At 41.8% G+C, this 21,367-nt stretch overlaps 3 protein-coding genes across 3 annotated transcripts; all 3 read right to left on the bottom strand.

Annotated features, from left to right (window-relative positions):
- Window positions 1-291: 291 nt before the first annotated feature.
- LOC117381174 (histone H2B 1/2-like) lies at window positions 292-807 on the bottom strand. The gene has a single exon (XM_033978071.2). The coding sequence runs from the start codon at window positions 794-796 to the stop codon at window positions 422-424; it is 375 nt and encodes a 124-aa protein (XP_033833962.1). The 5' UTR covers window positions 797-807; the 3' UTR covers window positions 292-421.
- Window positions 808-13,721: 12,914 nt separating this feature from the next.
- Window positions 13,722-21,342, bottom strand: LOC117381672 (histone H3.v1-like). The gene is made up of 5 exons (XM_033978667.2): window positions 21,015-21,342; window positions 17,500-18,076; window positions 16,175-16,522; window positions 14,795-14,802; window positions 13,722-14,046 (listed from the first exon to the last, which is right to left on the bottom strand). The coding sequence occupies exons 1-5, from the start codon at window positions 21,322-21,324 to the stop codon at window positions 13,727-13,729; spliced, it is 1,563 nt and encodes a 520-aa protein (XP_033834558.1). The 5' UTR covers window positions 21,325-21,342; the 3' UTR covers window positions 13,722-13,726.
- On the bottom strand, window positions 17,496-18,089 carry LOC117381171 (histone H1-like). Its single transcript, XM_033978069.2, has one exon. The coding sequence runs from the start codon at window positions 18,087-18,089 to the stop codon at window positions 17,496-17,498; it is 594 nt and encodes a 197-aa protein (XP_033833960.2).
- Window positions 21,343-21,367: the final 25 nt, after the last annotated feature.

Below are 21,367 nucleotides of genomic sequence, written 5' to 3'. Positions count from 1 at the left end.
TTTAGTTGACTCCAGGATTTACTATTGAGACAAACGCCACACCAAAATCAATCAAAATCAAAGTGAGAGTTTATAATGTACGTTGTATGGGCAAATTAGGGTTAAACACTACTGAGAACCAACAGGGCCTGAAACAGTCACTCAGACTCCCCCAGCTGTTTGATTTAGTGCAATTTATTTTATTGTTCCACAGCCCAAAATCTTTAAGGGAAGAGGGAAAATAAAAATTCAACAATTTTAGTCAATAATAAACCAACATTTATGGCAAGGGAAAATGTATAAAGTGGCGAGAAACGTTAACTAGCAACTTTGTTAATTGGCTATATTCTCTTAATATGTGGTAAATACATGAAGAAAAGGCTCTTTTTCAGATGTGGGTGGCCCTGAGAAGGGCCGTTGTTTCGTTTTAAAGAGGCGCAGTTTACTTGGAGCTGGTGTACTTTGTAACGGCCTTGGTGCCCTCAGACACGGCGTGTTTAGCCAGCTCTCCGGGCAGCAGGAGGCGCACAGCGGTCTGGATCTCCCTGGAGGTGATGGTGGAGCGCTTGTTGTAGTGCGCCAGGCGGGAGGCCTCTCCACCGATTCTCTCGAAGATGTCGTTGACGAAAGAGTTCATGATGCTCATGGCCTTGGAGGAGATACCGGTGTCGGGGTGGACCTGCTTCAGCACCTTGTACACGTAGATGGCGTAGCTCTCCTTCCTGGTCTTTCTCTTCTTCTTGCCGCCTTTCCCGGCGGTCTTGGTCACGGCTTTCTTGGAGCCCTTCTTGGGCGCGGTCTTTGCTGGATCGGGCATTTTTTTTGTTCTGAAATCAGGAGAACGAGTACCTCACGAGTGCTCGTCTGCTGTATTTATAGCTGCCCCATGTAAAGCAACTACGCTGTTCCTCAAATCTGATTGGTTAAATGGAATACCGCTCTTTTTTCTCTCACTATCGCCCCCTTTGGTCCGAATGTGACAATACACAGGAGTAATAACAGTTCTCTTGTTCCATTCTATTAGAAGTATGATTAGACGAGAACTGTGCTTCCTTAGCTGTAAAAATATAAAGCCCAATTGGATAAAATTTGATTTTTAATAGGATAATTAGAGGTGGTGATTGGACTCGAGTCAGACTGGAGTATTTTGAAACTTGAGTTGGACTTGAGCCTTCTGATTTGACAAGACTCCATACTTCTCAAATTATTTTAGGATCAAACAGGAACATGTCTCTCCCCACTTACCTATTTGTGACCAGGACACTTTTAAGTACAACAATTTTAGATCACAAGACTAGACTCAACTTGGATTTGTGGTATTATCTTTTTAATAAATGTACATTTAAACTTCATTTTTAAACTTCAGGCATTGCAACTGCATCAAGACTACTTTTGTGATGCATGTTTTCTTTATGTAAAATAAGACAATGCATTTACATCTCACTGAATGTAAACTGTAAGTAGGATGTTGCTATGTAGGCCGATCCATACAATTGGTGCTCTTTTTCGGTTTCTGTTTTGTTGTATGAAGAACAGACACAGAGGCTCGGGAATCGTTCTGTAGATCTTTATTGTACAGTCGGATTAAAGGCAGCGTGCAGGAAAATTCAAAGCAGAATCAAATGCAAAGTCTATGCAGAGTCTAATGCAGAATCTAACAAACTGAGTTTACACCGGTGTTTTAAATCCTCCCAGAGCAGGTGTCACGCACCCAGTATGAAAGAAGCGCGAAATGTGACCTTGGTCAAAATGTAATGTTATGTCTGAGTTTTCTGTGATAACAAGAAATGACACTGTTATATGGGAAACAGAACATTTTGTAAGCAATGTAATAGATTTGTATATTGTCCACATCTTCCTGTTTGAGCCCAAGTGTGAAATCTTATGTTGGAGTTTTTGTGATCACAAACTACATTTTTTTTGCTTTTTAGCTAGAGTTTCTACATTGAAAGTGGCAGAGTTTGGGCCAACAGTCTTTACCACATGTGACCAGGCCTGTGGTATTGGAAAACAAGGTGAATTCACTGATCGTGTTTCTGAATGAGAAATGTTTTTTCATTCTGAGAAAGAGCCTTAAGAACTGTGTGAACTGATGAGAAATATGAGAATGATTTAACCTGTGCCCTGTTCAGAAACATGTTTGAATCAAATTAATTCAAGTCTTTGTCCAAGTTTAGTTTCAAAATGTCTAATCATCCCATTCAGTTTTTTCAATCATTTTTGCCAATGTTTGAACAGAGAAATGTGTCAAACAGCTCTCACAAAATCCTTAATAGAGATTAAATTTAAGACATATGTTCCACAAACACTCTGACATCTGACATGGTAAAAATATTTCGCGGATCGCGGCTGATACAAGCGGCTGAAATGGGCTTCCTCCGCAGAGTGGCCGGGCGCACCCTTAGGGATAGGGTGAGGAGCTCGGTCACACGGGAGGAGCTCGGAGTAGAGCCGCTGCTCCTACACGTTGAGAGGAACCAGCTGAGGTGGCTCGGGCATCTGCTCAGGATGCCTCCTGGACGCCTCCCTAGGGAGGTGTTCTGGGCATGTCCCACCGGGAGGAGGCCCCGGAGAAGACCCAGGACACTGTTAGGCGTGTTCTTATCAAAATGACGACTGGATTCGATCAGTTCAAATCTTAAAAGTTTATTCCCCTGACAGTTACAATCTAATACAGGACCCGGGGTCATATGATCTATCCCTCGTGTGTGCAGCAGGCGGTCTGTCTGCTTTTCCCTGGCCCCGTAACATATAAATATAACATGAAACATGAATATGCAAATATTATGTTGAGTAGGTTGTCGCCCAGGTTCCTCCCTTCGGCCTCGCTCATCTCTCCGGGCTGCACCAGTCTATTTTTCCGGCCTTGAGTCTCATCCGACCACCCTGTAAAGGAGCGTCTACAGACCCCAACAGCCTTCCCCAATTCATATCACACAATATTGCTTTTAGCGTAGTTTCAGTATTATCACAAGATGCTCCACTCTAGTATAAACATCGTGGCTGTCAGGCGACATGATTCACCTCCTACAATGTTGCCTTAACTCGGTTAAAGGAGTTTCTGCAAGGGACCAACTGTCTCCCATAATTCACGTTTTACCTTTAACCTAATTTCAGTGTTAGTAGATGGTATTCAACTTTTAGTATGGTGCTTGTTAGACAACCTCCAAAAAGATACAACATTCAAAGAATATATAAATTCAGTATAAAAATGGTGATTACATAATAATATTCAAAACTTATATGATTTCAGTATCAAAAGATATATATGTATATGTGATGGCCCTAAGAAACTTTATTCAATCAATATGCATTCCATATTTTTGATATATGTATTTGTAATGCAACTTAAAAGCTTTATTACTTGACATACCCTTCATTTCCCCCTTTTGACCTCTTCTAAGAGGTCACATCCCAGAGCAAGGTAACATCATGTGGCAGCTGGTCCCCTCCGTCATCCTCCATACTCAACAAAGGATACTGTCCCCTCTGGTCCGGACAAACTGCAGTGTTAATGGCCTTAAGACACAGGGCACGAATGCAAGGCACACAACAGCATCCCACCAGTGCAAATATAGCAAGCACGGCGACCAATGAAGTAACCAATGAGACAACCAGACCTTTCCATTTACCCAATACATTATTTAGCCACGTATTCATCGGGTTGTCTACTCCAGCCGCGTTGTGCATGTCCCTAGACAACATGCGCAGTCCTTCCAGAGCCTTAGACACTGACCCATCAGGAGCTGTGTTATTAGGAATAAAGATACAACATTGATCATTAAAAATATGACAAACCCCGCCTTTCTCTGCGAGGAGCATGTCTAGGGCCATTCTGTTTTGAAAGGCTACCAATGATGCTGGGTGGAGCTGATCGGCCAAACCTTCTACTAACCTCCCTCGTTAAGTTACTAAACTAAGCCTAAGCAAATTATAGTAAATATAATTGATGGGGTCCACATTTTTGTTTGGGGTGATTGGGAAAATTGCAGCAATTAGAGGTATATTTTCAAAGCCGGACGCTATTCGGTCCGCTAAGTTATATTCATCCAGGACCCCTCTAGGAATGCCAATAGCATCAATATAAGTGGGGTTGTTGTGGTCCAGAGGTTCTGGCATTACCGAACGTTTAGCCCTCTGAGGGTGGGGTAGAGTCTTATTAAGGTGTCCCCAGAGGGTGATGGGCATAATTAGCCACACCATAGCACCAATGCCCATAAATTTTGCCTTCAACTTGTACCTCAATTGCATGTCTCCGCACAGCCAATATAGATCTCCCCGTATCCTGGTGTAGGGCACTGGATTTGGCAGCTGCACCACGTGTTCACACCAGTCTTCTAGAAACTCTCCCCACTGCAAAGATTCGCCTTTAGTAGAATTAAAACAGATATGATTAGCTCATACTGGAGTGAACATCGGGGGCTGCACAGGCTTTTTCTGGAGAGGGTATAATTTGGACAAGTCAATACATATTTCATTCTCTTTAGTGTTATTACTATCAAATAGGTTCAACATACAATCATACCCATGATGATCGTCTAGGTGAATTGGCGCAGGGTGGGTCTTCAGAGTCGGTCTGGCCGATGAGCACACAATACAATCTGTAAAGTTGGTCACTTTGTATAGTTAACACTGGGGGGACAACCCCTTTTTTAACAGGGCATTTGGAGTCTTGCAATAAACAGTGGAACATAAATCAAATTGGAATGTACTGGATGACCCCTTGGTGTCCTGTATGGTCATTTTGACATACTTATCACATTCTGAGATTGACCGTGGGTCAAGTTTTAGGAGAATCTTTTCCACATTGGTTTGTACATGTTTTTGATTTGCTTCCCAGAGAAGGATGGCGAAGGCAACCAGCACACCCACAATCAATATCACTACAATTCCCCATTTCCCCCTTTTGCTCAGGGGGAGCTCCATGCAATCTAAAATAGCTGTGCGTGTGTGTGAGTGTACTTAACCTTCCACCAGGACGTATTACCAAACCATGTACAGGAAGGAGAGACCAAAGCCGAACACCACACCTGGAGTTTAAAACCGTCGAACGTCACCGGAGCAAACAAAATACACCTATGGAAATATGTAAAAAGAGAACAAACAAACAAACACCAAAGATTCAAGGGTCCACCGGTCTGGTCTGTGTTAGATGAAATCACTTATGGCCTTTGCCTTCCAACCGGACAGCCCTGTTGGTGTGAGCAGTCACTCTGTATGGGCCAGTCCAGCATGGTTCAGACCACTTATGAGACAGAACTTTCAGATAGACCTCAGAGGGTGGAGGCAGAGCAGCCTCCTTGGTGGACACCTCCAGCCGTTCTTCCGACACCTGAGAAGAAAAAACTAGATAACAGATGCCGCAATTGATTCCAGTATGGCTTGTACTGGAGATTTGGAAGGGGCTCCTCTTCCTGTGGTACCAATGTAGCCCCTGGCCCTGGCATCAAACGTCCAGTGAGCAAGTCATAAGGAGAGAAACCAGTAACTTTGTTAATAGACTATCTCACTGCCAGAAGAGCCAGGGGTATGGCGTGGAGCCAATTAAGCCCTGAAGTAGAACAGATCTTAGCCAATTTGTCTGTTAAAGTGTTCAGCCCGTCCTTGACTTTCAGGATGATACACAGAACCAAATTTATGACACAGACCAAGCATTTTTTCAACCTTTTGAAGAGCATGGTTGTGGAAATGTGTACCATTATCAGACCTAATCAGAGCTGGAAAGCCATGAGTAGGAATATAATGATTAATCATGACCTTGATCACAGAAGAGTATCCTCGCGGTTCACAGAATAGGCTTCAGGTCAGATACATTCTAAGCTGTTTTTATCCAATTTAGGTTAGTTTACCATTACCAGTCACCAGGGGGTTCTCAGAGACTCTGGACCTGTTGGGAGAGAACTATAGACTTAAGTTAGTCAGTGCTTTGTAATCAAGACCTTATGAATTTGAAGATTTTTAAGGACACTTGTTTCAGGTTGGAGAGGAGTGTCCATCCTTTTCCTAATTAAGATCTCATGTAAAGAGAAATCAAGAATGCTGGCTGTGGATCACGTTGCCATCAGCGCTAATGGCAAAGCATCCAACCACGTCATTCTAGTAAAGTTCATGTTTTGTTTTCCCATTTGCTCAAGTGATGAGGCCCCCCTCTATAAAATATAGCCATATATAACAGTCTGTCAGTTGTCAGGTGGTCTATTGTGACACTTATTTGTCCTGTTGGTTACATATTTGGTACATATTTGTCATATCTGTGCCAGTCCAAATACTGAGCTCGAGTCAATAACCTGCCAGTGTCTATCAGTTCTATTGAATGTTCAGTTGTTTGTACAGTGCTGGTGGTAAATCCCTTCTGTGCCTATTGAGAGGCATCAGTGTGTATAAGATGCCATAATTACTGCCTAAACCATAACTGTCCTTTGGTAATGTTGTCCAGTTTAGCTGTATATTATATCAACTGCAACCTCCTCGTCCAGTTTAGCCTTAAGTTATATAACCTGCAACCTCCCCCTGTTTAACAACTTTATTTTATTTGATCAACATTCATATAATTCAAACATTCATTCACAGCAATAATTTATTCTATTTGTAAATACTTAACATTATTTAATACCGGGTTTTGATTAGGATTTGAAGCGGGACTTATTTCTTTCAAAATTTTTTTCTAGTGTTTAATTATCTCTAAATTTAGACACATTCATACTGCTGAACATTTTGTTTTTCATATGTCAGATGTATTGAAATGGGTTTATTGTGACTCCCCTATTTAGTTGTTGTTATTAGCTCAATTGTTTTACGAGCATTAAAAAGCCACTGTTTTATGTTCTGATAATATAATTCAGTTTAAAATACAAATTTCAAACACATTCAGGAGCATTAACATTTTGATCTAATATAAAGTATCATAGTATATGAACTAAACATTTACACCAAACAATTTAAAGCCTTTCAGACCCCAGCAGTCTCAAATTTCACACATAATAAAGCTACATATTTCTCTCCGCATTGGAAATTCTACTGTCTAAAAACTTTGGTTTCTAATTTTGTTAATTGTGGCCATTCTAAATGCCATTTCAAATACGTTGCATATGCATTATGTAGCAGCCCCAGTTTGACAGCGCTGATGTACAATGAAAAGAAACAGCCTAAATAATGTTATATTGATATATGATTATTTTCAGGAATGGAGGAAAACTATTTCAAATAAATGAATACACTTCTAAATTTTGAAATTAAGTTAAAAAACAAAATCTTTGACTGTGTGGATCCGAGAACAGGCTCCAGTCATGAGTGCCCAGGCAAACACAGCCCAAACGCAGCAGCAGAGACAGTTCTATGGGGCCTTTAGAGGAGCAGCAGAGCACTTGAAGCTTTTGATTCAGTTCATTCATTTGTCATGTGACCAGTAGTGGAGGAGCCCAGTCCACAGATGAGTTTCAGAGCCATCAGGACTTTCTTTGGTTTTAGTTCAGTTCATGTTTCTCAGTGACGCAGCAGCCATGTTTAGACAGTCTTTAGACAACAGCAGAGCAGAACCAGTCCAGGTCATGTGACCTTTCAGTTCAGAGCTGGAGCGATGCACCCAGAGAGCCACTGCACTCAGACCACGCCCACCCAGACACAACAGGCCAAAGACCCATCCCAAATCCACTTCAGTCAAAACTAAAATCTATTCAAAGTCTATTCCAACTTGCATGGACAAGTTGTTCATTTTCACCTCCAAAAAAATATGTTAACAGTTTGCATAAGAAATCTGTATCTATATTACAATATCCTAAAGTTAAAGTGAGGAATTTCCAATAATTATAAAGACATGGTTTGAATTGTCTACTTAAATTTCAGCATGATCTAATTAAACACAAATTCTTCTAATGTTTATTTGAATGCTAAAATAAATCTTTATTGTCCGATGAGTTTAAAACATACTGCTCCTTCTTTGCATTGTACAAACATCATCAACTGTGGCACTTTAACCACTGGTCTTGTATCATGTAGGTGTGGTTAAACTCAAGTTTAATTATATTGCTGGGATCATTATTTAGTAAATTGCTTTCATTTTAAACCACTTACAGAGGCACCAATATGGGATAAAGTGTATTTATTCATCATTTATCATCAGTACAATTTTGTTTGACATTTTTGATCATGGGTTCAGATTGTATTTTATAACTATGTCTGTTCATTTGTTCTGTGTCCACATTTCATTCTTTAGCTCGATAGAGATAGTTACAGATTTTCTGAACTGCAGCTTTAATGGCGTCACAAGCAGCACTGATAGTTATTACACAAATCCCTCATATTTTAGACTGAATTATATTATGATATAATCTAATAGTACAACAATATTTTAGTATAATAATATCTTGTCCTAGGATGCCTCCAATCTGCAACTCGTTTGCACCCTTTAAAAACTCTCCCACTCTTTAAACACTGTCTTGCTCAGTTTAAGAACTTTCCCATTACTTTACAAGACTTTCCTGTCACTTTACTATGTCTAATACAAGTCTGTCAGTCCATGTTTCTTTTGTCATAGTAGCGGTACAATTATGTTTGTACATTGTCAATTCTGTCCGTCTCTAAGTCTGATTTACACACCTGTAATTTGGACCATTGGGAATGAAAATGTTAGTATAAACATAATGTATGGATCCAAATCTTTCACCACACAGAGGTCCCACCAGATTTGACCTTGTCCACCCAACGCAGAGGCCAAGACGTCTGTGCGGGGTGGGGGTTCCAGCGGGACATGTGTGATTTCAGTTTTAAAGACCCGACACTCCTAGACCCCAGGCTTTCACCTTTATTTTCTCCTCCCCCAAATGCAGCCTATGCGGTCTCTGCTCCAGCCAATACTCCATACTCCAAGGCTAAAAAAGAGAAGTCAGAGACCCAAGCCACCCACAGTGATTCCAAAAGAAGAAGTTCTGTCCCTGCCAGTTTATCCAAATATTGCTCAGCTGAGTGGGTCCCAGGCCCAGGGCCCCAAGCCCCCACAGTCCAAATGTCTAGTCAGAATGCACACTCTCCGTCCATGTTGTACTGTATTATTTCAACTCGGTGACACAAGACCTACACAATTACACTAAAATTCCACCTCAGACTGTTGCACCTGCCTGGTATAACTCACTTAATCACACAAAAAATCTTAGACACAATCAGCTCACCTTGTCGGGGAGCGGCACGATTTACTGGGTTCTCAAAAGACTATACGTCTCCGGGCACAATTTCTCTTATCACATAAACACATACATTTTCAGGTCACCACGCCGGGCAGTCCACGGTGGGTCACAGGACTCTAACCTGAACGCAGCCGTTAACCTTTTGACTAGGGACTCTAACCCCGTCAGCAGGACTCTAACCTGCTTCACTATCAGGACTTTAACCTGATAGAGGTCGTTGACCTTGACTAGGGACTTTAACCCCGTCAGCAGGACTCTAACCTGCTTTAATATCAGGACTTTAACCTGATATAGGTCGCTGACCTTTTGACTAGGGACTTTAACCCCGTCAGCAGGACTCTAACCTGCTTCACTATCAGGACTTTAACCTGATAGAGGTCGTTGACCTTGACTAGGGACTTTAACCCCGTCAGCAGGACTCTAACCTGCTTTAATATCAGGACTTTAACCTGATATAGGTCGTTGACCTTGACTAGGGACTTTAACCCCGTCAGCAGGACTCTAACCTGCTTTACTATCAGGACTTTAACCTGATAGAGGTCGTTGACCTTGACTAGGGACTTTAACCCCGTCAGCAGGACTCTAACCTGCTTTAATATCAGGACTTTAACCTGATATAGGTCGTTGACCTTGACTAGGGACTTTAACCCCGTCAGCAGGACTCTAACCTGCTTTAATATCAGGACTTTAACCTGATATAGGTCGCTGACCTTTTGACTAGGGACTTTAACCCCGTCAGCAGGACTCTAACCTGCTTCACTATCAGGACTTTAACCTGATAGAGGTCGTTGACCTTGACTAGGGACTTTAACCCCGTCAGCAGGACTCTAACCTGCTTTAATATCAGGACTTTAACCTGATAGAGGTCGTTGACCTTGACTAGGGACTTTAACCCCGTCAGCAGGACTCTAACCTGCTTTAATATCAGGACTTTAACCTGATATAGGTCGCTGACCTTTTGACTAGGGACTTTAACCCCGTCAGCAGGACTCTAACCTGCTTCACTATCAGGACTTTAACCTGATATAGGTCGTTGACCTTGACTAGGGACTTTAACCCCGTCAGCAGGACTCTAACCTGCTTTAATATCAGGACTTTAACCTGATAGAGGTCGTTGACCTTGACTAGGGACTTTAACCCCGTCAGCAGGACTCTAACCTGCTTTAATATCAGGACTTTAACCTGATATAGGTCGTTGACCTTGACTAGGGACTTTAACCCCGTCAGCAGGACTCTAACCTGCTTTAATATCAGGACTTTAACCTGATATAGGTCGTTGACCTTGACTAGGGACTTTAACCCCGTCAGCAGGACTCTAACCTGCTTTACTATCAGGACTTTAACCTGATAGAGGTCGCTGACCTTTTGACTAGGGACTTTAACCCCGTCAGCAGGACTCTAACCTGCTTTAATATCAGGACTTTAACCTGATATAGGTCGTTGACCTTTTGTCCAGGGACTCTAACCCTGGACTCTAACACATAAACACTTTCAGGTCGCTAGATAAACATACCTACGTCTCAAAGATTATACCAGGCAGGGCAAAACTCTCAATTGCATAACAGTCTAAAACACACCAAGTTCACCGAGTTGAGCAACAGATAAGATCTAAATCTCAACATGTCCTCTATCAGATAAAAACCTTCAACACAACACAGCACCACATCACACAAGTTCACCACATCATATGACCCCGGGTCTGCTCTTGTTATATTAGTACCTTTAAAAGAGAAAAATATATATATGCTCACCTTGTCTGGACCGCTCTTATACGATAATAGCGCCTTTAATACATGTTCACCTCCACTGGGCAGCACCTCTCTCCTTAATTTTGATATGTCCAATAGCAGAAATTCGGTTCTTTATCACAACAGGCTTTCTGCTCACCTTTCAGAGTTGACGGGCCCTTGGAGAGAAGTCCCGTCCAAGCGGAGGCGCGCGGAGTCCTACTCCCCTCGCGCAGTTGTTTACGGCGTCAGTTTTGATCACGTCGGGCTCACCAATTGTTAGGCGTGTTCTTATCAAAATGACGACTGGATTCGATCAGTTCAAATCTTAAAAGTTTATTCCCCTGACAGTTACAATCTAATACAGGACCCGGGGTCATATGATCTATCCCTCGTGTGTGCAGCAGGCGGTCTGTCTGCTTTTCCCTGGCCCCGTAACATATAAATATAACATGAAACATGAATATGCAAATATTATGTTGAGTAGGTTGTCGCCCAGGTTCCTCCCTTCGGCCTCGCTCATCTCTCCGGGCTGCACCAGTCTATTTTTCCGGCCTTGAGTCTCATCCGACCACCCTGTAAAGGAGCGTCTACAGACCCCAACAGCCTTCCCCAATTCATATCACACAATATTGCTTTTAGCGTAGTTTCAGTATTATCACAAGATGCTCCACTCTAGTATAAACATCGTGGCTGTCAGGCGACATGATTCACCTCCTACAATGTTGCCTTAACTCGGTTAAAGGAGTTTCTGCAAGGGACCAACTGTCTCCCATAATTCACGTTTTACCTTTAACCTAATTTCAGTGTTAGTAGATGGTATTCAACTTTTAGTATGGTGCTTGTTAGACAACCTCCAAAAAGATACAACATTCAAAGAATATATAAATTCAGTATAAAAATGGTGATTACATAATAATATTCAAAACTTATATGATTTCAGTATCAAAAGATATATATGTATATGTGATGGCCCTAAGAAACTTTATTCAATCAATATGCATTCCATATTTTTGATATATGTATTTGTAATGCAACTTAAAAGCTTTATTACTTGACATACCCTTCAACACGCTGGAGGGACTATGTCTCTCGGCTGGCCTGGGAACGCCTTGGGGTCCCACCGGAGGAGCTGGAGGACGTGTCCGGGGTGAGGGAAGTCTGGGAGTCCCTGCTCAGACTGCTGCCCCCGCGACCCGGCCCCGGATAAGCGGAAGAAAATGGATGGATGGATGGTAAAAATATTTCATTCATATTTTTGGAAAAAAATCACCTGAATTTGGTATCATTTCTATCACAGACACAAACTGCACAGACTGTACATATTAATCATGGATCTATTCTAATATCTGGGTAATCTGGGTATTGCAGCCAGGGCCCTAAACTGAATTTGCCCTTGGGGGACCAGGTCATCACAGCCACTGATAAAACGACTGCAAATTCTAGAGGCTCACAGCAGCAATAACCACAAGTATAACAGTATAAAAACATGTAAGGAGGGGGGGTCTGCCATTTTTTTCTTGGTTTCTGGTGCATTTTAATGTGTTCAGTTGACTAAAGTGGGCTTACATTTATCAGTTATTTATGTCATAACATGCAGAACTGGATAGAGTAGCCACACAATGTACTTAGGCAAGGGCACATTTACTTCAAAATCATATCACTCAAGAAGTACAAAGTATTGATCCAAGTTAAGAGCTGCATAAGAGAAACAGCCTGGACATAACAGCAGATTTATAATCTTCATCATATTCAGAAATAAACCATTTTTGAATATGATGCCCTTTGTCATGAGAGGGTGGCTCTTAGTTTTCAGTAGTTAGGCAGACGTGTGAACACAGCCAGCCTACAGTTTGTGGTATAAAATTGCTTGTAATTGGGCAAAAAGGTGCTCGGATCGTGCATATTTGTATGAATGAGCGATGCAGAATTGGTTTTTGACATGTTCATCTGATGAGATAATTTGAATAAATTTAATCGTCTGTGAGCGTCATTTGGGTTCAGAGTCAGGAGAAGGCTTAGTATCCACTTTCTTTTGGTTCTACTATAGTGACTATAGTGTTAACAGAACCTCTGAAGAGTACTGGGCTCTGGGCTGGTGAAGTAAGGAACCTGAGGTCTGGGGGAAGAGGGAGTAAGAATGAGCCTGGTCATGAACCTTACTACAATGTCAATTTGTACCCCAGATCCATTTGGACCCAGGCTCCTTTTTATTTGGCAAAGCGATGAAGGAGAATGTGTTAGAGGCATTATTCCAACAGGATTCTAACCACAGGGTTTTTATCTACACAATCAGTGTAACCAAACCAAAAACTGTGTAAACCCAGGATTGTGCTTTGTTCAGAGGAGAGAACACTGGCACACATTGGCAGCCTCGCTTCCATCTGTCTGCCCCAGGGCAGCTGTGGCTGTTATATAGATGGCTGTACTAAAAGTTCCAGCAATACACCATGCTGTGTCTGTCCCCGAGCCAGGTAAATTTACAGATGTGTTAGCATAAATCAATCTTGAAATTGCATGTTTTTGTTCATTAAATATACTATTTTGACAAAAGTGACATTCGTAAATTTGGATATAACTTTGTATTGATAACTGATCTGTCAAAGAAAACTGAAAAAGCTTTAACAGTAGCTTTCATTTAATTAATGCCAAATATATTTACCACCCCATGGGGTAATTGACTCTCTCATCTTTAAGTCAAGAGACAAGTGTGGAGAAACAAAGACATAGTTACTCCCAATGCTGCAAAGGAAAACGCAGGCATGACAATCAGTTAAATCTTTAACTAAGAGTAGGTGGCTCTTAAAAGAGCCGTTGTTTACGTTATGTCGATGTCACAGTTTAACCTCCGAAGCCGTACAGAGTGCGGCCCTGTCTCTTCAGGGCGTACACCACGTCCATGGCGGTCACAGTCTTTCTCTTGGCGTGCTCGGTGTAGGTGACGGCGTCACGGATCACGTTCTCCAGGAAAACCTTAAGGACACCGCGAGTCTCCTCGTAGATCAGACCGGAGATACGCTTCACACCGCCACGGCGAGCCAGACGGCGGATAGCGGGTTTAGTGATGCCCTGGATGTTATCACGGAGAACTTTACGGTGACGCTTAGCGCCTCCTTTCCCGAGCCCTTTGCCTCCTTTTCCTCTGCCGCTCATTTTTGACGCTTCGTCGTTGTGAAAACAGTTGAATAAATTGGCCCCAATACTCCGCCGTATTTATGCGGCCCGTGCGGACGTGGAGGAAGACAGGCCCTGTACTTCACCCCAAAGGTCGTTGACCCACAGAAAAACAACAGATTTACCTTTTGAAAGCACAGTAATCGTAATTGTGTTACAAGATATTGTCTAGTAGCAAACTTTTTTTTTTGTATTATTAATAGATGACTATGGTCATCGAGTGTCGAGAATAAGATCCTTTAACATATAGAAGGTTGTAATAGAATTTAAATTAGAATTAAAGTAAATTTTATGTTTTTCAGAACCTCCACTAACGCCGTCCCGCTGTACTTATGACATGTAATTGATGTCTCTGCTCTGGCAATGTAAACTTGTACCCGTTTTCACAATCCAGCTTCGATGCAGGTAACGCAAAAATAAGGCTGGGGCAGACAGAGCGTTAGCCGCCGTGTAGAGAGCAAAGGTTTATCCAAAGTCTATTCATTTTGAACCACACAGCTGATTAGAGTTTCACTTCTGTGATCTATGAAGATTAGGCAAATGCCGGGACTGTTAAACACGCTATATCTGTGCTGAATATCATTTGACTTTGAGACTGTATGGTATTATCAGAGTTTATGCCCTTAGATGAATGTGGGTGGCTCTTAAAAGAGCCGTTGTGTTGCGGTTAGGGTTAGGGTTTACTTGGCCTTCTCGGTCTTCTTGGGCAGGAGAACAGCCTGGATGTTGGGCAACACACCGCCCTGGGCGATGGTCACTCCTCCCAGGAGCTTGTTGAGCTCCTCGTCGTTACGGACGGCCAGCTGCAGGTGGCGGGGGATGATCCTGGTCTTCTTGTTGTCTCTGGCGGCGTTACCAGCCAACTCCAGGATCTCAGCAGTCAGATACTCAAGCACAGCGGCGAGATACACCGGGGCCCCAGCTCCAACGCGCTCAGCATAGTTTCCCTTCCTGAGAAGCCTATGGACACGACCCACGGGGAACTGCAGACCAGCTCTGGAGGAGCGACTCTTTGCCTTTGCTCTTGCTTTACCGGCTCCCTTACCGCGTCCAGACATGTTTACAGATAGAAGTAGTAGAGCGTTCTCACTTAGAAAGAACAGATAACTGCAGCTGCGCACGGGCGCTTATATAGCAGCGCTGCTGACTCCTGATTGGACAGAACGAGCGTTTATCCGGGCGTCCAATCAGAGGCTTTGTACCGCAACACAGGGACACCCCCCCTCCCAGAGTCCCATTTGATTTCGTTAAATTATAATAACATTATTTTTATTACAAGAACTACATTTTAAGCCAAAGTCATACTTAAATATGTAAAATGCAGTTTCACACCCAGGTCATTCCCACCATCTATTGCACAACTTCATTATTTCTTATACCTAATTTCTGTCCATATTGCGCTTTATTTCATTTTCTTTATTCGCTGCCCTGTTAAAACAATTGCAAAATGTTGTATATAGTGTGTAACTACCCTGGTTTTCTTCATAAAAAAAGGACTTTCATAATGGATGTTCATGTGTTTATTCTCCTGCAACACCGTGAACACTAAAACGTAGATAACTCTGATATATAAAATATCTCTAAAATAATTACTAAACAAAATGTGTTGTTCGCCTTGATCACCAGTGATAGTTGAGTATTTTAAGCTCTCATGTATTTTCTCTTTAACTTTCGGGGAAAAACATGCGCTCACGTGACTCACAAAAGGTAAACTATTTTTACAAATATTAATAACGTAAGAAGGCACATTGACACATCTTGATAATTAAATATAGAATAATATTTTTTAAACTAACTTCTATTAATATAAAAACAAGTATACAGACGTACATTATGCCTTTTTGTACTGGCATTTTATCCTTTGATTAAAATTGAAAACCGAACACGTCAAGAAAACTCAATTTCCTCTTGGGGATGAATAATTCCAAATGTTTAAACTATTTATATGGTCACTAAATATAATAAAACAAGTCGCCCTTAAATTTGTGGGTGGCTCTTAAAAGAGCCGTTGTGTTGTTCAGTCACGGGACAGTTTAAGCCCTCTCTCCGCGGATACGGCGGGCCAGCTGGATGTCTTTGGGCATGATAGTGACCCTCTTGGCGTGGATAGCGCACAGGTTGGTGTCCTCAAACAGACCCACCAGGTAAGCCTCGCTGGCCTCCTGCAGAGCCATGACGGCGGAGCTCTGGAAACGCAGGTCGGTTTTGAAGTCCTGGGCGATCTCCCTGACCAGACGCTGGAAGGGCAGTTTGCGGATGAGCAGCTCGGTGGACTTCTGGTAACGGCGGATCTCCCTCAGAGCCACGGTCCCGGGCCTGTAGCGGTGAGGCTTCTTGACACCTCCGGTGGCCGGGGCGCTCTTTCGGGCAGCCTTGGTGGCGAGCTGCTTCCTGGGAGCTTTTCCTCCGGTGGATTTACGCGCAGTTTGCTTAGTTCTGGCCATTTTCTGTGCTCTGGGTGTTCAGTGAAAACCTGAGACGATATGAAGTGGCCGCGGAGGCTGCTTCTTTTTAAAGACCCGGGACGAAGCGGATTGGCTCCTTAGGGCTCGCGCTCTGAATTCAAACTTTAACCACGCCTTTGTCTCGCGCGCTTTGTGTCAGTTTGAGGGTTGAAATACATTTGGACCTGCCACAGTTCCCTCTGATATGTAGCATCATATTTAATAACACTACATGTATGTATAAAGTAAATGTGTATAGAATTGTTATAAAACAAACTGATCCAAAACTTTTACCATCAAAATTTTCAGACTTTGGTCATGTGTTTTCTGTGTTTCATTCAGTTCTCAGTATTCATTTGACACAGCAGCTCAGGAGTCTTAGTCCTGTTTTCATTGACCACAGAAAATCACTGGATTAGTGCAGTCTGGGCTTCATACTTTACAGTTGAATCTGGGGCTGAAACCAGCAAATACATGCAAAAAACAAAACAAAAAAATGAATTCTGCAGTACGTTTTAAAAAACATCACTTTAAGAAAACTGAGATATGTCAGAATAGTTCTGCAGTGTATAATGTGTTGTGAAAAATTACCACCATTACACAACTATTCATTCATTCTGTGCTTAGTGTGCTGTTACTGTCCCTGTTTGATTCATGTGTGAAATCTTGTTTTGCTTGAGGCCAACATGTGAACAGACAGTATTGGAAAACAAGGTGAATTCACTGATCCACATTGTGCATGAGGTGTGTTCTGGTCTGATAAAGGAAGAAAACTGTTAAATGGCATTGAAATGAGCTAAAACGATGAAAAAACCTCATCGCTCATCTCATTAATTTTCATATTAGTAAATATTATCATAGTGGGATGGATCTGCACTGGTTTGACATAAACACTGGTAAAAGTTGCATATTATACTGGGACAAAGTTGAGCTCTTTTGCAGGAGTGGTGGCTCTTAAAAGAGCCTTTGTGGGTAATAAGTCAGGTTTGACTTTACTTCTTGGCCTTCTTGGGAGCAGCCTTCTTAGCGGGGGCCTTCTTTGGGCTCTTCTTCACGGCCTTGGGCTTCTTGGGCGCTGCCTTTTTGGGGCTCTTGGCAGGCTTCTTAGCCGCTTTCTTGGGGGCTGCTGCCTTCTTCACCGCTTTCTTGGCCGGGGACTTGGGCTTCTTGGCTGCGGGCTTCTTAGCAGCGACCTTCTTCTTGGGGCTGGCTGCTTTCTTTACCGCGGGCTTCTTGGGTTTAGCGGCGGCCTTCTTCTTCACGGTCTTGGGCTTGGCCTCGGTCTTGGCCAGTTTGAAGGAGCCGGATGCGCCCGTGCCCTTAGTCTGACTCACTGCGCCTGAAGTCACCAATTTCTTCAGCGAGGTGTTGATGCGCTTGTTTGCCTTGGTCACATCCACGCCCTTCGCGGCCAGTGCCTTCTTCAGCGCGGCCACGGAGACACCTTTGCGCTCCTTAGACGCAGCGATCTCTCCGGTGATGAGCTTCTGGAGGCTGGGGCCATCCTTCTTCTTGGCGGCAGCCTTCTTCTTGGGGGCCTTGGCTTTGGCCGGAGCGGGGGCTGGTGCTGGAGCTGTCTCTGCCATGGTTCGTGTCGTGTAAGATCCGAGTCTTGGGCAGGAGCGCGCGCGGAGGATATTTATAACAGACATGAGAACCGTAGAGACTCAACTCTCTGTGCTGAGTGGCCGTGTCTCCTCTCTGTGTTTTCTCTTTCCAGTTTAAACTTAAAAATACACAAATATAACACATTTTAGATAAACTTATTTACATCAGCCTTTAGTGCACAATGCTATCTTTTAATTTAACGCACTTTCATAAACGCAGAGTCCTGTGTTTTAAAAAACAAACCATCAAACCCCGACCGTGCCCGGACAACCGAGACGCTTCGCTTCGACTTTTTCCTACATTTCGTCTTAAATTGGACAAACCTTTGATAAATGAGAAACATTTTGTATTTAGATCAAGTAAAGAGATGTTAAACATTATATTTACAAATTAAAATCGTGGTGTGGCTTCAGCGTTTAGTTGTAATGGATGAAGTTTGTGGCGGTAGTAAACACAACTGTGGAGGAGCGTTTTCTCTGTTTGCGCTGCAGCTCTGGTCTTATTCTTCACGCAACATGGGACAAAATAATCATTAATATCATTTTGGCCTCCACATACAGGGTTTATAAAGTGAACATAATGTGTCAGTAGATATGTTTACATGCAAATCTGACCAATACCTGATGGATTAGATTATTAAAATGTAACCTAAACATCTGATCATTGTTATCTGATTTTTTGATTTTCTCTTTAAGTGTAATGTGTATTTATACATTGTAATGTCTATAAATGTGTATTTACTTTATCTACATACACGTTAGTCTAAAGTTTCAACACATTTTTTTTCATTTATGTTTTTTTTTCTTTATTTCTGTGATTATTTGCACTGTAGATTGTCACTGAATGCATCAAAACTATGAATGGACATAATGTAGTACACAAAAAAATGACCAAAAAAGAAAAAAATGTACTTTCTTTTTCCTTTATTATATTATTCCGTGTATCTCGTGCATGTATCTAGGCAAGGCAAGTTTATTTGTTTAGCACAATTCATACACTAAGTAATTCAAAGTGCTTTACAGAATAAGGACATTAAAATCATACAAATCAAAACAGAAATAATCACAAATAATCATAAAATTAACATTAAAACAGAAATCTCTAATATCTAAATGTAGTAAACATGGATTGAAAAGATATGTCCAGATTTTGACTGTTTGTGTATGTCACCAGATGTATTTTTTCATCATATTTATGTTGTTTATGTTAAGTCAGATGTAATTATGTGATCTCTGTATCTGATTTTCACTGGTCACGTAAAATGACTCCTGCTTTGCTTTGCAGATGTCCAGACTCACATTTACTGAGCTCTAATATATTTGATTAATGTGTTTCCTATTAATACAAAATATAATTTCGTTCTTTGTCGCAACACAAATAATTATTAATCCCTTTACTATTTAAATGGTATAACACTACACTTCTAGACGCTCACAGTTTTGATGCAACTGATTTAAAATATATTTCAGTTTGTATTCTGTACGGGATGTATTGAATATTTGCTTATATACTAAAATGCAGTGCAGGTAAAGTGACATTGGAGAGTTTGTGTCATTTGAATGATTGTCATTGAGGGTTGGAAAAAATGAGCAGGCCAAAAATTGTGTTGTACCTGTTAACAGCCAGTGCTGTATTTTGAGAGCAGAAAAACTAGACTGGATATTTTCTTTGTCTCTGGTTGCTCCTCCTGCTGCTTGAGAAGAGCCTCAGTGCAATTACTCTGGTTTTCTTCATTAAAAAAAGACTTCACGCTACACATTTATTGAATATTACATATTCACACATATTCAACACTATGTAATTAAAAAACAGAGAAATCTGCTCATCTCTGTACATTACAATACTTTAAAAATAAATACTAAATAAAAGAAAATTTACCATGTTCACCTACACATCACCAGCAGTAGTTTGTTTTTCAAAGTTTGAAGTGTTTTATTTGAACTTTTATTTGTACTTCTCTCTATTGTCCTTTCTCATTTTCCCCAGGTACTTTTTCTCTTTAACTTCCAGGGCAAGCAGTCACATGACTTTGCAAAATTGTACATTTACTTTTACAAATAAAATACATAAAAATGACAATAGCATTTGAAAAAAAATTATTTACTAAGTTACTCTGAACATTTTTGTACCACAATTTGTTCAAATTATGCAGACGTTACTGTCTTCTGAGTTACCATAGAAATAAATGGGCTGACATATTACTGAGACTCCCACAGATGGACTGTGGTTTTCAGGTCTTGACCATGAGGAGCAGGACCAGAAATGCTGTTGCTTCTGTAGATGTGGATGAGTCTTTAGGTGAACCTCTGTGGATCACATAAGGTTTCTTTTCTCTCTTTTTCTTAATTTTAAACAGGTGTTATTAACAAATAAAATGCATTACAATAACAATTCTGCAACCCAATATAACAGTAACAATGGAATTGGTCTCAAAAAAGACCCAAACAGCATTAAACAATAAAAAGCACACATAAAACAATAGTCAGCATCTCACTAACATTGGTAATAAACATAACTATAATCATTCAGATTAGTGTATTATTGCACAGCAAAACACTCACCTACACACACCACAAAAACAGGTGTAAGAAAACACCACCTCCAGTTCAATAACAGTTTATCTGTTCAAAGTGGTCAGGTTTAGTACTGCACCCGAGTTTAATAGCTGGTATATTACAGCTCTGCTTCGGTGTCAATTGAAATGTTACAAATCTTAATTTAATAATCGAGTATACCCATGGATTATTTTCTAAACTGTGCAGACGTTACACTTAACCAACGTTCTGTCATCAACTGAACCAGAAAACGTGCAGCGCGGTGATTTGAACAATCACCAGAAGCTCATTCTTCCGCGTTGTGGGTGGCTCTTAAAAGAGCCGTTGATGTTATGATGTGGGACGTTTAACCTCCGAAGCCGTACAGAGTGCGGCCCTGTCTCTTCAGGGCGTACACCACGTCCATGGCGGTCACAGTCTTTCTCTTTGCGTGCTCGGTGTAGGTCACAGCGTCACGGATCACGTTCTCCAGGAAAACCTTGAGAACACCGCGGGTCTCCTCGTAGATCAGACCGGAGATACGCTTCACACCGCCGCGGCGAGCCAGACGGCGGATAGCGGGTTTGGTAATACCCTGGATGTTATCACGGAGAACCTTACGGTGACGCTTGGCGCCTCCTTTCCCGAGCCCTTTGCCTCCCTTTCCTCTGCCGCTCATTTTGATTTTCCTTCGTTGTCGATGAACACTGATGCATTGACGG

The sequence above is a fragment of the Periophthalmus magnuspinnatus genome, chromosome 14, assembly GCF_009829125.3.
Source record: "Periophthalmus magnuspinnatus isolate fPerMag1 chromosome 14, fPerMag1.2.pri, whole genome shotgun sequence".
NCBI classification, from domain to species: domain Eukaryota; kingdom Metazoa; phylum Chordata; class Actinopteri; order Gobiiformes; family Gobiidae; genus Periophthalmus; species Periophthalmus magnuspinnatus.
This window is presented reverse-complemented; position numbering and strand designations above follow the sequence as displayed.